Source organism: Chelon labrosus, assembly GCF_963514085.1.
Source record: "Chelon labrosus genome assembly, chromosome: 22".
Classification (NCBI taxonomy): Eukaryota; Metazoa; Chordata; class Actinopteri; order Mugiliformes; family Mugilidae; genus Chelon; species Chelon labrosus.
In genome coordinates, this window is record NC_140355.1 from 11,839,351 (window position 1) to 11,854,532 (window position 15,182).

General features: G+C 41.7%; 1 protein-coding gene across 1 annotated transcript; it reads left to right on the forward strand.

Annotated features, from left to right (window-relative positions):
• The first annotated feature begins 148 nt into the window (after nucleotides 1-148).
• Nucleotides 149-13,574, forward strand: antxr1b (ANTXR cell adhesion molecule 1b). The gene is made up of 18 exons (XM_084572498.1): nucleotides 149-575; nucleotides 2,577-2,648; nucleotides 2,734-2,805; nucleotides 2,923-3,004; nucleotides 3,125-3,158; nucleotides 3,445-3,524; nucleotides 4,648-4,716; nucleotides 4,801-4,881; nucleotides 4,964-5,024; nucleotides 5,164-5,262; nucleotides 6,760-6,829; nucleotides 7,067-7,145; nucleotides 7,510-7,605; nucleotides 7,772-7,813; nucleotides 7,903-7,995; nucleotides 10,843-11,007; nucleotides 11,733-11,813; nucleotides 12,447-13,574. The coding sequence occupies exons 1-18, from the start codon at nucleotides 373-375 to the stop codon at nucleotides 12,816-12,818; spliced, it is 1,851 nt and encodes a 616-aa protein (XP_084428624.1). The 5' UTR covers nucleotides 149-372; the 3' UTR covers nucleotides 12,819-13,574.
• The last annotated feature ends 1,608 nt before the right edge of the window (nucleotides 13,575-15,182 follow it).

Consider the following 15,182-nt stretch of genomic DNA (forward strand, 5'->3'; position numbering starts at 1 on the left):
CTAAGTGGCATTGATGGTTAAGGTATACAATCAAGTACAATAAACATTAAAGAACAAAATAAAGAAAAGCATGAGCAAGGTTCATTGAGACAATCACCTACTAATGCTTGTGCTTGTTTTTTTTAAGTTAAAAAAAGTAGGAGTTAAGCACCGGGCCCAATAAAGAGTGTGGGGGGAGAGGTAGTCCTAGACTCAGTCCCACCAACTTCACTCCTCCTCTGCCAGCACACATCTGCTGCTGAGGAGAGGGGACACTGATCCAGAGAGAGACTTCATGCCTTGGAGAGCAGTCTGCACAGTATGGCCGACTACATCAGTGCACTGTGAGGAAGAAGAAAAGAAGAAAAGAAAAATTCCAGCTGGAGATTATTCATGTTCGCCCACTCCCGAGCTGAGCGTTCTCTTAAATTTGGGGTGATGTCCCAGTGCTGGTGCAGGCAGGTCCTGCTCGGCGTGGAGCTGGGCATGCTGGTGGTGGTGGTCCTGGCGGCCGGCGGCGCAGCACAGTTCTACGAGAGGAGGGAAGCGGGCTCGTCCTGCTATGGAGGATTTGACCTTTACTTTGTTTTGGACAAGTGAGTGAGTTCAACTTTCACTTGATGAATGATTCACCTGAGTTTGCTTTAAATGTGCAGGTGCAATCATCATTCACAATGAGGCATTAAAAGCTACACTTTGCTTGAATAATTCTAATTACTGTGGTTTAGACTATGTATGTCACCTATTATATATAACTCAGCTCACGTCTTATAAAAGTTGCCAGCACACATGTGCACAATGTGATGTTTATTTTGAAAGTGAGGAGTAAACCAATAAAAATATTGCACTGGTCAAATTAACTGTGATTGTGATCCAGAACAAACCAAAGCTGCATCAAACATTTATTAGTAGTATGAGCTTCTATTTAAAATGTCTTTGGAGTTTCACAAAGTCTAACACAGAGTCTGCAGATGTGTTATTATTTGAAATCTACAGGTTGAAGCTAAAATCAAGTAAATTTCCACTTAAAAAAAAACAGAGGATTCACATTTTTTTGTCTTCCGACAACTTATAGTAAATGTTTGTTATCGAATTGCTAAATACTTTCCTGACAATGTTCAAATTGTTTAAGCTGTAACTGCAATATCGTGTCATTATATAGAACAAAAACAAGAGTGAATGCCACGCTAGCTGACATAAGGGTTAAATTACACAGTCCATTAAACTGTCAGGTCACGTTAGTTGGTAGTTTTCACAAACTCCTTCTATGTTAGCAGTTTTTTAAAGTGCTCAGCATGGTTTGAAGTTGTGAGAATCGAGTGTGTTTACACACTGACATCTTCATTTGCAACACATTCACTCAGATTATAAAGTGCCCTGCAGGGATTCCTATTGTCAAACTGTGGCCACACTTCACTGACAGGAGCAGCCCACATCGAGTCCCCACCGCAGCTCTCTGTGCTTCGGTCCCGGACCCTTTCTCCATTGGAGCCAGATGTTCCAAAGATCCCGAGTTTTTTTTTTTTTTTTTTTTTTTTGGCTTTCTCTGCACTGGGACTCACATCACAGGATAAATGAAAACATAAGGGAGTGGGAGAAGAGAGGGAGTGCAGAGTGGGAAGAGGCTGCAGAGTTTATGCATATGTGCGCCTCAGTCCCCTTTAATTACTGACCCCCGCTTATATAACTGCATTGTTCGGTTGATTTTGCACCTGTTACAAAATCCGGACCTAGAAGAAAAGTGATGACAGAATCACAAGGCACTGCAGTTGTTGTAATAATGAAATCCACATAAATACAAGTGGAAACACTTAGAAAACGTAGTTAGAAGGAAACACAAACGCTAAAAGACACCACTCACTTGTATATGACATAAAAGATGCGAACAGTTCATGGCGCAAAATGATATACCAACAAAATGACAAGTACTGCCGATGGTGTGTCAATTGGGAAGAGTATGTTTCTTTTGTATTAAATTAGAGCTGAAACTATTAGTTGATTAAAGCCAAATTAATGGTTAAAATTATTATCCATCATTTCATTTGTTACTTTTTAAGTGATAGTGCAAATAAACCACTGGCTGCAGCCTCTCAAGCGTAAAGATTTCCTCCGCTCTTTGTCCCTCATGATAATAAACTTAACAACTTCGGGTTTAGTTTCAATCCGACCAGACACGTGAAGCTATTGCTTTGTGCTCTGATATATAGTGGTGGAGATTAATTCAGTTTTCTGATGTCAAATCCTTCAGCAGAGTAGAAGTAGAGTAGAGCCTGTGTTTATGTTGATGCAGGGCAGAATATTATAGTCCTTAATCAGATCCTTAACAGCTGAAAAAGCCAAGTGAAGCTTTAGGAATATGCCATGTTTGTCATGAATGATCCGTTTACCCATCACGACAAGTAGTACAACTAGTAAAAACAGTAAAACTGTTGTCTGTAGCAGCTGCATTAAATCGGTCTCCGGTATGGACGTGCGATACTAAACAACTGAATCTTCTTTTAAATGTCTCAAGCACACAGTCAAGTGTATAAGTCAGCCTGGTGTCATTGACTTGAACTTACTGTTGAATGTTGAAACGTGTCACATCGTCTTCTCAGGTCTGGCAGCGTGCAACATTACTGGAATGAGATCTATTACTTTGTCGATCACCTGGCTCACAAGTTCATCAGGTATGTGTGCGCAGGGGATTTAAAGAGTTTAAACTAAATGATTCCTTACAAATCATAACTGTTATCTCCCCGTGCTCTTTTCCAGTCCTCAGCTACGGATGTCTTTTATTGTATTTTCAACAGAAGGACGGACTCTCATGGCACTGACAGAAGACAGGTGGTGCTCACACAAAGACACTCAGACATCACAAGGATTTAGTTTGCATTGTATGTTCAATATTCTGTGTTGTGATCAGTATCTTTTTTTGTTTCTCTCAAATATCTCAATGATCAGAGAACAGATTCGGGCCGGACTGGAGGAGCTACGTATGGTCCATCCAGGCGGAGACACCTTCATGCACAGAGGATTTCAAAGAGTAAGTCATCTGTTAAGTCAATGGAAAACTGACCCTGCCCAACAGTATATGGCATCTGACTCTCTTAACTGAGGCCTATTTAAGTTTATTGCCACTGACGCCTTCGAACTTCTCTCTCAGGCCAGCGAGCAAATATACTATGGGACGGGATATGGTGAGTAGAACATTTTCCTTTTTAACACTTAATCAGACCGGAGTCTTTGCCCGGTCATTAAAAAACTCACATTCCTCATAATTCAGGCATATGGTAGAATCGTGACACAAAGAATGAAATAATACCAGAGACACGGCTGCTTATTCCATCACAATTATGATGAAAATGTTTATCCGAATCAACCCGGTTCATACTTATTTTTTAAAATAATACGATTCACAATTGATTCCACGCGATGGAAATAATTTTGTTTCCCAATTTTAACAACTGTTTTTCTGTCTCTTAGGTTACAGGACTGCCAGTGTTATCATTGCTCTGACAGACGGTGACCTGAGAGAAAATCAGTTCGACCTGGCACAAAGAGAGGTAAGATCAGCTATCGTCTGATGACATAGACTCTGAGGAATAGCGGCCAAAGTAACCAATAGATATCTGGATGATAGATTACTTATAAAAGGACAGATAATATGTGACTAACTCATCTGAATCCTGCCTGTTGACTAAGGCCAGCCAGTTCATTCTCAGTTAAAAGTTTAAAACACAGGGGTCAAACATACGGCCCGTGGGCCAAAAGCGGCCCATCAGAGGGTCTAATCTGGCCCGCAGCATGAATTTGCAAAGTGCGAAAATTACAGTTACATAGAAGACTAATTTGTCCACTGTTTTAGTTAGAGAACTGGACAGAACACAACACTGAGACCCAGGACTAAACGGCAGACAGCAATGTGTCCAAATTGCACTAATTTCTCTTAGGAAATTTCATTTTTTCAAGGACAGTTAATTAAATGTCAACATTCTCCTAATTTACTTGTTCTTTTTTTGCACTAAAGCAAATGGAATCGTTACTTATAGGTTATTATTCTATGATCTTACTGGTGCGGCCCGCTTGAGATCAAATTGAGCTGTATGTGGCCCCCAAGCTAAAACGAGTTTTATGCCTCCCTAGTTTAAAGCCTCTACAACGGCTTTGTTCAAAGCAGACAGGGTATGACCGGGCCTGTTTACCTGCATGCAACCAGTGCCCAGTCAACTCGGACTGGTCAATATAACTAGAACGACAAACAAAATCCAGGAAGCTTCCAATGTCAGTGTCTTTTACATGCAGATATTGGTTTATAAAGATTATTAGAAAGGTGATATGAAAACCTACAGTTTACACCAACAGATAATAATGATCATACCAAGTATCATTTTGGATGAAAATAATAAAACTATAGACCATTTATGGGCTAAATTTACTCCGGGTTAGGGTTACACGCTACAAGGTTACATAGAAAATATTTATTTTGTGGTCACATCCTCCAGCCAGTGTCACACCAGATGTTTTCCAGTAGTTGTCAATGGCATTAGCAGCGGAGCAGAGGCCACATTTCATTTTAAAGTTCGAGCCCTTCCACAGCAGTGCACCAGTCCCTTTTCTTCCCATTATGATTCTGTCAGTGTACATCAAGTGAATGGATGTTGTTTGTCTTTTCGATGTCACGATCAGGCCGGAAGGGCGCGGCAGCTGGGCGCCACTGTGTACTGTGTGGGAGTAAAAGACTTCAATGAAACCCAGGTAAATCAGTCAGTTACACTTAAAGACGAGTAAACCCCTCACGTCTAAACAATCAGCTCATCATTTGGCTCTGTTCCTGCACAGCTTTCGACAATAGCTGACAGCAAGGACCATGTGTTTCCTGTGAATGATGGATTTCAAGCGCTGCAGGGGGTCATCGATTCGGTACGACATTACATGCCTCTCAGCATAATTCAATCCACTGTACCATTAGTTTGGCTTCTAATATTATTATTTTCTCTTTCAGATCCTGAAGAGATCGTGCATTGAGATCCTGGCCGTAGAACCTTCCAGCATCTGTGAAGGAGGTAAAGACACAGGAACATGGAATAAAGCCTCAGATTACTGTGTACAAACATGAGACTCAGGTCCATGCCCCTTCTAAAATACACTGTCTACATAACCCACAGCAAGGATTAACAATCAAAATGTTTAATCCCACTCCAGAATCCTTCCAGGTGGTGGTCAAGGGAAATGGTTTCCTTCATGCCCGAGATGTACAGAAAGTCCTCTGCAGCTTTCGCATCAACGACACGGTTACTTTGAGTAAGTACTTTGCTGCTGTGGCATCTACGGCTAGAACTGACACTGACGAGGTTTAACGGAAAGAAGTGTTCAGTATCAAGGAATGAATAATTTGAGGGAAGGAGAGGATGAACGCTCAGGTTGTCTAACCAGGACAGTTAGAGGTGTTTGACGTTGGTAGCCAGGAGAGGAACGAAGTTCCTTCTTGGGTAATAGTAGGACAAATAGTCAATGGAGCCCAGATGGTCCTTGAAAAGATTATAAAAAGGCTTATTGAGTTAACCAGTTTATTACAAAAATCCGCAGTTCTCGGATCTACTTTGAGTTTTATTGCATCTTTCATTGTTTTGGTTTTACTTCCCGCATCTTTACCCAGCGCTGTGTCATACGCCAACAAACAACCTGCAGTCAAACAAAGCTGGCAGCTAGCTGTAAGTGAAGTATTTAGGACTTTAAGAGCTGGATGTTTCCCTCGGCTTGCTTGAGACCAAAAACAGAACATAAACGGGATGAATTTTGAACTTGGCTTCATCAGGTGGGCAGACGCACGGCTTCCAGTGAATGCTAATCTCTCTCCGTGTCTGCCGGATGTGTAAAATGGCTCGCAAACATGTCTTGCCACGTCATCTTTCTAAGGCTTTGACGTGCAATTCGGGAAGTGTTGATGTGGAGTTCTGGCCTCAGAAGGCGAAACGAGAACACATTTAACTAATCAAATGTTTCATACGTACTTTTTCTGGGATGAGTTGATCATTCCTAATACTTTGCACAAACCTAATCATCTACATACTGAAGAAAACTCAGACAAAGCGGCATTTTAAAAGTGGAACCACTTAAATGACTAGTCTGTCATTTTGAAATACACTTAGGCCTTCTCATGTCAGTGTGAAACTATATCCATTGGCCCGTTAGTTTAGCGAAGGAATCTGTGAAAGTCTTCTTTTAGTCTATAAGACATCTTTCAGTGTTTGGTGCAACAAAGAATGTTAATGCTTACAGCGTGTGAGTAAGCCGAGCAAGTAATTATCTGCACTCAACATTACGTATAATGTAAAGTGATCGACAGAAGATTACGGTTGGGAATCGCTCTCAGCAGCCGTTACTGGGCCAAGTGTTTTTTGGCTGCGTGAACGGGTATGGCGCGGGGGGACGGCGGCTCTTAGCGGGCTCAAAAACCATCAGCACCATCTTCCTCAGCTCTGAATCAGCTGGTACAACGTTCAGCGCTTCTCAGATGTCTGAAAGGGGGGATGTGGATCTCATCAGGGACGAGCACTGTCTTTGCACACACACTAGACACTCGCTCAGCCAGGGTAAATAAACCACAGCCCTCCCTCATTTGCTTCATTTTCCATACAGAGAGGAAGTACAGGAATTTAATAGCTAAAAAAAAAATACATTTTGAGGCTTGAATGTTCAGAAGCTTCAGCTTGCAGAGAAAAGTGCATCACCGCGTTCCCTTTCATCACCGACTTACTGCATACAGTCTTGAATATCTGCTTAACTCTTTTTCCACAGTGAAAAGGCCTTTGGTGGTGAAAGATACCTACCTTTTGTGCCCAGCTCCTGTTCTGGAAAAAGAGGGAACGTAAGTGTGTTCACACACAAGAATGTCTGGATCATATTAGACTCAGCAACTTTTTTTAATAAAACACACGTAGTAACTTTACATTGCACTTTGTCATGACAGTGTAAGTATTTAGCTTTACACTGAGGATCCTTCCCTTTTAATTATGCAAGATTTTAACTTTAAACAAAAACAAGAAACATTATTTCTCATTAATAATCTGAACGGTCTGAATGAATCACCCCGCCGTCTCTGCAGGTCCGCCACGCTCCACGTCAGCATGAACAACGGCCTCAGCTTCATATCAAGCTCCGTCACGATTACCGCAGTCACTTGTGTAAGTTCAAAGTAAACCCAGAGAGGAACAATAAATCAAGTCCCGCATTAGCTCACGGCTAAACGTGCCCAACAAACGCCAGTCTAGAAATGTGCACATCATATATTATTGTAGTGCCAGCCTCATGCACATTTGTAGCATCACAGATATGTGTCACTCTTTTGTTCTGGTGTGAATCAGCTGTTTCTAAACTGTCACACACGTCAGCTTGACCCTCTGCCACATCGGGGCTGCATTTCTTTAGAGGCCTTGACACGGCAAGATAAAACTAAACCGTATTGTCCACTGTGTTTGCCCATTGGTAATTAAGTTCTCTATTAGAGATTGCAAGTAACATACGTCCAATATCTACTATTTCTTCTAGTCTGATGGGACCTTTGTGGCCATAGCTCTGCTCATCCTGCTGCTCCTGCTGACCATTATTCTGCTGTGGTGGTTCTGGCCTCTCTGCTGCACCGTGGTACGACACAGGAAAATAAAATCTTAAAGAACTAACTAAACAGCTTATTTTTATTGCATATATTTCGTGCACTCTTTGTGAATAAAACCTTGATACAATAAAAGAAGACTCTTAGGAGATATGGATATTAGGGTGGTCACTACTTCTTCCTTCTTTATGCTCTCAGGTTATCCATGAGCCCCCTCCTCCAGTAATAGAAGACATCTCTGTAAGTGGTTATATTGATTCAAGGAAGCAATTAAAATGTGCATTTCTTTATAAGCAAAATGCAAATAAAAACATATTTGCTTTCTGTAGGATGATGAAGATGGTTTTCCAAAGAAGAGGTGGCCCACGGTTGATGCATCGTACTACGGGGGCCGTGGAGTCGGGGGCATCAAGAGAATGGAGGTTTGTAAATAATACAAAGGTACTGGATATTACTGTCCAGTACGACAAATATTCATAGTGTACGGTGTAAGTACACCCTACCAAAAAGGTGTGGTCATGTGTTTAAATGTACAGATCATGAAAATCTTCAACGGTGGCACAAATGAATCCATAATAAGTGGGAGTGTTCATCTTTTATACTCAAATTCAAGACAAATTTGGAAAGCAGAGCAACATAAAAACACAGCGCCAAGACAGCTGTCATATGGGACGGTATGAAAGCATGAACTTTATCCCTCTGAGATACATTAACAGGAATGAGTTTATAAAAATAAATTTAGGAGTGGAAGTGGGGCGTTTATCTTACAATAACTTTCTTTTTGGCTTAAATTCACCAAAATCTTGATCTAAAACTCTAAACAAATGTTCAGAGTGTTTAGCAACTGATGTAATCGTCACTATCACCAGCGTTTCCTTTCCTCTCTTGCATCACTATGTGACTAAATGCTGCTGCTTTCAATTAAATGAAATGAAATTAGATTCAAATGAAGTCAACCCTTCTGTCAACCGGGTTCACAGATGAAACACGTGGCAGCTCCAGCGCTCAGCTAGTTGAACGCAAACGCTGAAGGAAGGGAACGAAATCAAACTGCAGTGCGTCAGGAATACAGAGGAAGGCAGGAAGCAACTCACCCATTAAAAGAGATGAGCACTCAAGTCCACGCCGGACGAGGCTGAGTCACACGTTTGTGACTCGCCCCGGGAGCCAGAGAGAGCTAACGTGAAGCCATCTGGACAGTAAAACTGCAAGGACGGCAGAAATACTTGGTAGAATCAGAGCGGTTATTAGGCTCTGAGCTCGCATGATTTGTTTGAGGTTGCGAGGCTTGGATTTTGCGGTTCGAGGGAAAAAAAATAACATGAGTGATCTTAATTCCTATTTCTGAGAAACACCAGTGGCGAGAAAAATTCTGGTGGTAGGGAGGTAATACAGTAGAATAAGAAGAGGCAGTCTGGCATTTGATGTCTGCAGTTTGTAGGAGGTGAACGCCGTCAATTATACTGAGACATCCTCAGATCGAGAGGAGCAAGGTGTTTGTGTGAGTGTGTTTTCTTGGAGGATAAGGTCAAAGGGACAGAAGTGATCCGGTCAACGTGAAGTCTCTTAACTTCACACTGTAGACTTGACTCGACGCTGCACCGCTTCCAAGCACAGCTATGGAAAATATGCAAGCCGTCATTTATTTGCTTTTACTGCCAAGTCAAAGCCCTCATGGCTTGTCTGTGGCAGCTGCAAGGGAGTGAATTTGACTAATGAACTTCCAAGGTTACTTTGACAGCACTGGTTTCACTCTTGATGTGCTGGGTCGTTCTTGACATTTTAGCTTTTTTCAGTGATTGTCACGGTAAAAAAGAAAAAAAAAATTTAAGTAAGACATTCTTTAACTTTGACAAGGCAAACAATGAGAGTTTTGTGGTTCTGTTTTGCACTAGCTCAAAAGTCAACGCTCCATGTTTTTTTGCTGAGGTTAAGGAAAAATCCCAAATCTGAAACTAGTGTCATAAATTGACACAGTTAAACTCTGAGGCAAAGGAGCCAGCCTTTGTTTTTTCTTGCGGATTAGAGCCAACTGGCTTTAATTAAAACAAATGCAAACATGCTACAAACAACTGCAAATGTCGAAGGGAAGAGAAGTCTTTTCTGTGCAAAAAAAAAGAAAAAGCTTAAAAACTAAAATAATAAAGAACGCTGACGTAGCTAACATAACTTACAACAGATGCATTCATTTAATGCAGATGTAGAGACGTCTGTAAAATGAGCGTCTACTGGATGTGATGTTATCAGCTCTGCTTTGTTATCCAACTTCACTGCATGCTGAGATGAATGAATTATCTTGTTTAGTCCAGAATTAAAATATTTGACACACAGTAAACGGGCCTCGGTGCAGCTCCTTGACAATATTAATCTTCGTTTGCCATGCCGTAAAATACTAGCATGTTAGCATGCTAACATTTGTTGATTTGAACTACTGAGGCTAGCGCAAAGATAAACCAGAGTAAAGCGCAGTTTATATTTTCACTTTGTGCTGTTTTAATGTGGAAAACCATGCAAGAGGTTCAGTAAATGGAGGGAACGGATCAGTTGCAGGAATGGATTGATGAGTTGTGCGGAGCCAGTGGACTTAGCTTCATTACTTTAGCCATCTGTCATCTGCTAAAATAGCTAACGTACTGTAGGCTATATCAGAAACTAACAATTTTAAAGTTTTGAGGATCAGTTCCCTCACTTCAATAGATAGATAGATAGATAGATAGAGCAACGACCACAGTCCAGTTGGTTCCTCACAGGGCGCCATTGTAGAGTCGTATTCTTTGCCTGACTATGGCGTTGAGTAAAAATCACAAAATGACAAAATCACAAGGCACACCACCAACCAAAAATGTTAAAAAAAAATGAAACTCTGTAGCCTATATTAACAATATAAAGTCATTCTTGTCAAAGTGTCTTGAATAGGAATCAAATAAACACAGACACTTGACAATGACATATTATTTGCAGATAATAATTGCATCTGCCACTGATGTCAGGGACCCCAGCTCTGGCCCTACCACAGAGCCCACCTTCTGTATCAGTTCGCCTCCCCAGCACACCACAATGTAGAAGAGGGCACTGGCAACGATAGTCTGGTAGAACATGCCCAGCAGCTTCCTGCAGATATTAAACAACCTTTAGCCTCCTGTAAAATAATCTAACTCAAATGTTGTGGTTGACCTACCAGCTGGATGATCACTGTTAATCTTTACGTGCCTCCTAATTGTCACTGACCACAGCCCATTGCGGTGCATAAACCTTGTGTTTCTGTTCAGGTTCGTTGGGGAGACAAAGGCTCAACCGAAGAAGGAGCCAAACTGGAAAAAGCTAAAAACGCTCGAGTCGTGATGCCCGAGCAGGAGTTTGATCCACCTCCGCTACGGCCCTACTACCACATGCACAAATCTAACCGTCCCCAGAAGTGGTACACTCCCATCAAGGTGCTCCAGTTATTCACTTCTTGAGTTCTAATTTGTTTTGCCAATTTGCAACCAGATATCTGTTCAAATGTTGCTCGTTTTAAAATGCCTTTTAACTCCTTGTTAAAATGTCATGCTTTGAATTTGTAGGGATCACTTCCTGGCCTTTTTTAAGCGCTTTTTTAACATCTCTCATGGCCTTCCTTATTTGTCGCAGATGTATTGCAGCCATAAAATGTATTTCAAGGCCTGAATCACATGTGTAATGTACAGATGATGCCTATTCCAGATGTTCCCTAGAACAGCTATTTAACACCCAGGCCTCTTCCTTACATTGATGCCTAGAAACGGTTTCATTTGACATGTTTCTGGGAATGATGTCTTACCAGGAAATAGTTAATACAGTTTGTTTCCTCACATATTAGTCAGCTGGATGGATGGTAATAAGAACCAGACATGGACTGAGCTAACCCCTCAATTTGGATTCTGTTGAGCGGGTGTTATTCCTAACAAAATACATTCTTTGTTTATCTGTCTCTTTATCGTGTGTGCTATGCCAAGAGAGGTGGATAGAGACTGGCAGAGTCGCAAATCAACAGAAGTAGAAGTGCTGCTAGTACTGCTACTGTACTTTCTTGTCTTTTATAAAGAATAGTTTTGCTTCACTACCGGCCTATTCACAAAAAAAGTAGTTTTGGTTGTTGTTTAAGATCATTTGTATGACTTTCATTTTTTATTTTTCGCAGGGGAAGCTGGATGCTCTGTGTGTATTCCTGAGAAAAGGCTATGACAGAGTGTCTGTGATGCGACCTTATCCCGGAGACAAGGTGAGACACGGGATAACAGAATGATGGCAGGTCAAGGGGTGACGCTTTGACCTCCTCTGTGCAGCAATAAAATATCTGTAACAGAAGCACGGTCAAAACAAAGAAATTAATAAGACTGAGAACCAACACTGTCAACTTTTGGCGAGTAGACTTTTCAAATTCCTCTGGTTTTGGACCAAAAGACAAAGCAGAAAGAAACTAATTTAATCTGCATGACAAAGACGTTCTGTGGAACATGTTTGTTTGGATTAAAACTGCTTCAGATCATGACTTGCAGCTCTCTTTGTCTGCACAGTGAGCAGACAAAGGTAAAAAAAAAAAAAAAACAACAACTGCAGTATTGTCTGGAGGAATGCTCTTGTCTGCAAAAGTCATTAAGACTTGATGCTGCCTGCCTCCTTTAACTCCCAGCGTCAGCGCGGCCGGGCTGGCAGGAATGCTGTTTTCTTCCATGACACACACTAAAAGAGGAATTTCCCTTTTCCATCTGCTAAGAGCTGAACCTTTTCAAACCTGCAATGCACTGTGCCACAGGAGATTGAGGAACTTTTCATTGCTTTTCATTTTCATTTACCTGTCTTTATAGCTCATCTCAAATCATAAGTAAATAAAACATCTGACTTGTGATTACAGGGCAGGTGCATAAACTTCACCCGGACCAAATCCTACCCGGCTCCTCGCTACCCCATCTACAACCATCCCTCCACACCTGTCTACACTCTGCCCCACAGTTACCAGCGCCGTCCGTCAGAGGGCAGCCAGCTCTTCAATCTGCCCCCCTCGCCGACTTCAACCCTCCCTCCTCTGCCGTCCACTCCTCCCCCGTCCTCCACCAGCTCTCCCATGTACACGCCGCCTCCGAACAGAGCCCTGCCCCCAGCCGGCCCCGTCTCCGCACCCCCGTCTCCAACGGGCTCTCTGCCGCCTCCACCGCAGGGCCCACCTCCATGTAGAGCGCCCCCTCCGTCACGCCCGCCTCCACGCCCCAGTCACGAGAACTACTGATGATTAAGACGCAGAAAAGTCCAGAATGGAAACCTGAAATTACCTTTTCACCGTGTTTGTGTTCAATTACGTCCAAACTGAATGAGAATTGCGGCGATTATAAAATTTTACCATTGGAGGCTTCACCTGGACATTCAACACTTTAAATTTAGCCGTCGTCTGATGTGAATAGTCATCTTTTACAGTTTTCTGGAGAGTTCTACACAATGAAAAGCAAAAATCTGTGGAAAATTCAGCAGCTCAGCGACATGTCATGTGTTTTATACATGCAAGTCTGTTCGGCAAATGCTGTAAAATGTATATTTTGTAAATTAATGTTCTTTGAATTTCAAAAACATGTTTGTACGCTCATTGTATTTGATGGACAATGACAGTTTTTATGTTATGATATATATATTTTTTCCATTTGAACAAAGCCAAGCTAGCTGTTTTACCGCCACTTCAAGTCCGTATGCTAAGCTAAGCTAACCGCCTTCTGGTTCTAGCTTTATGTTCACTGTACAGGACGCCATTGATCTTCTCATCAAGCAAATATTTACCGTACTCACACATTTCTGACATCTCAGAAGTGTTGTCGCCAGAAACTAGTCAAACAAAGCTAAAAGCCGGAGACATTAATTACAAGGTTTCACAGCAAGACTCTTCAAACACAGGAGATACATCTTTGGGATTGTGTGAGGCTGACTGTCAGGAGCCTTTGTGTAAAAATGACTGACTCAGCGGCTGGAAAGGCAAACCGCAGATTTGTGATCAAGTTTGTTCGAATATAATGTGCAATAAATCAGTAAAAAGATGTCTCTTTTTACTTTTGGTGACTTATCCAGGGAGTAACATGCCCTCATGCTCAATGCCAGGTGGGATATAAGAAGTTATAGAAAATTGTAAAGGGGTGAGATGGCGTGTATCTCCGTAACTTTCGTCATGGTTGTGTGACCGCAGATGAACATTCACGGTTGTGGCTTTTGCCATAGAAAATATTTCGACTTAACCTTAGCAGCAATAGTACGAGTTCAGATAATATAGTAAGTGATCCTGGCATGCTGGAGTGCCATGAAAAAGGGGCAATAAACTGAACCACTGCAAATAAAATCCTGGAAAGGTAATATAATGCACTATATAGTAAATAGGGAGGCATTTAGGCACAGGCCAGGGCTTTTATTACTACATAAAGTAAAATACGTTGGTAGAGAACGCGGTGCAATGTGACTTTCAAGTCTAAGAAGAGACATTTTTAGGAATTATCCAGAGGAGAAAGCACTCGGCTATCTGTCTGATTTATTCGCTGACGATCAGTAGAACAAGAAAGTGGTTACAGACAATGAAAATAAGGAGTCATTGCCGAGTGACTTCACATCATGGACATGAGATGATTAGCTGCAGCTGAGGTTTATGTTAAAACCTGGTAAAGGCGCCCTTGTTTTTCCATATGTGGATACCGTGGGAACCGGATACTTGTACAAAACCTGGAATCTGCTGCTCTGCTTATTCACTTTATTCATGACATTATGTTCACTTCACACACACATATATATATATTTACTGTGCTTTGTTTCTGTCTTGAGTAAGATGTGGCGCTTTTAAAAAAAATAAATAAAACTGGACTAACTGGAGTTTGGCATTATGTAAGAAGCCACAGAGCGGCCTGTCAGCTGAGTCTCATTCTCTCTGATATCCTAAAAATAAACCCTTATATACCTTTTCCATGTGTTTTCCTTAGTTTCATTTTGTTTCGTCATTTGGAAATGCTTTCAGAAAGACACGCAGACGGAGTCGCAGTCCTGTGGGCGGCGGGCTGGAGAAAACTTCCAGAAGCAGAGACGACGTAGGCAGTCAGATTGAAAGCAGACGACTGCAGAAATAAAAGCAGCATCCAGCTATGATGAAATGGAGATCTGGGAAAAGTATTTTTTACCTGGCTTAACGCATAATAGAGCTTGTCTGTTATCAGTATTGCTCAGTATATTCAAATACTGGTTAGCTCCCCCTTCTGTTTGTGTAACAATAGATGAATCTCTCAGCGTCTTCTGTAACTTTACAACCCAATAAATAAACGTGCTTTCCTTCAAATAAAGCCTATAAACTAACACACAGCCCTCAAGTAATTTACAGTGAGACTTATCTATTTCCATTCACGTACACAAATCCAGACATGTTTACTCTGATAAAATCAGTTCAGGGCCTGGCTCCGTTTCCACGTTTTCCATTCATTCGTCAATCTCTGAACTCGGGGAAATGACTCTTACTAAATCTCAAGTGACATTTTGATCACTGAATAAATAAATGTGACTAACGTGGCTCATCCTTCACGCAGACTCAGCTCGACTTTCTGGGTGTTTCAGCGGCAACTCACGGGTTTTGTGCTGG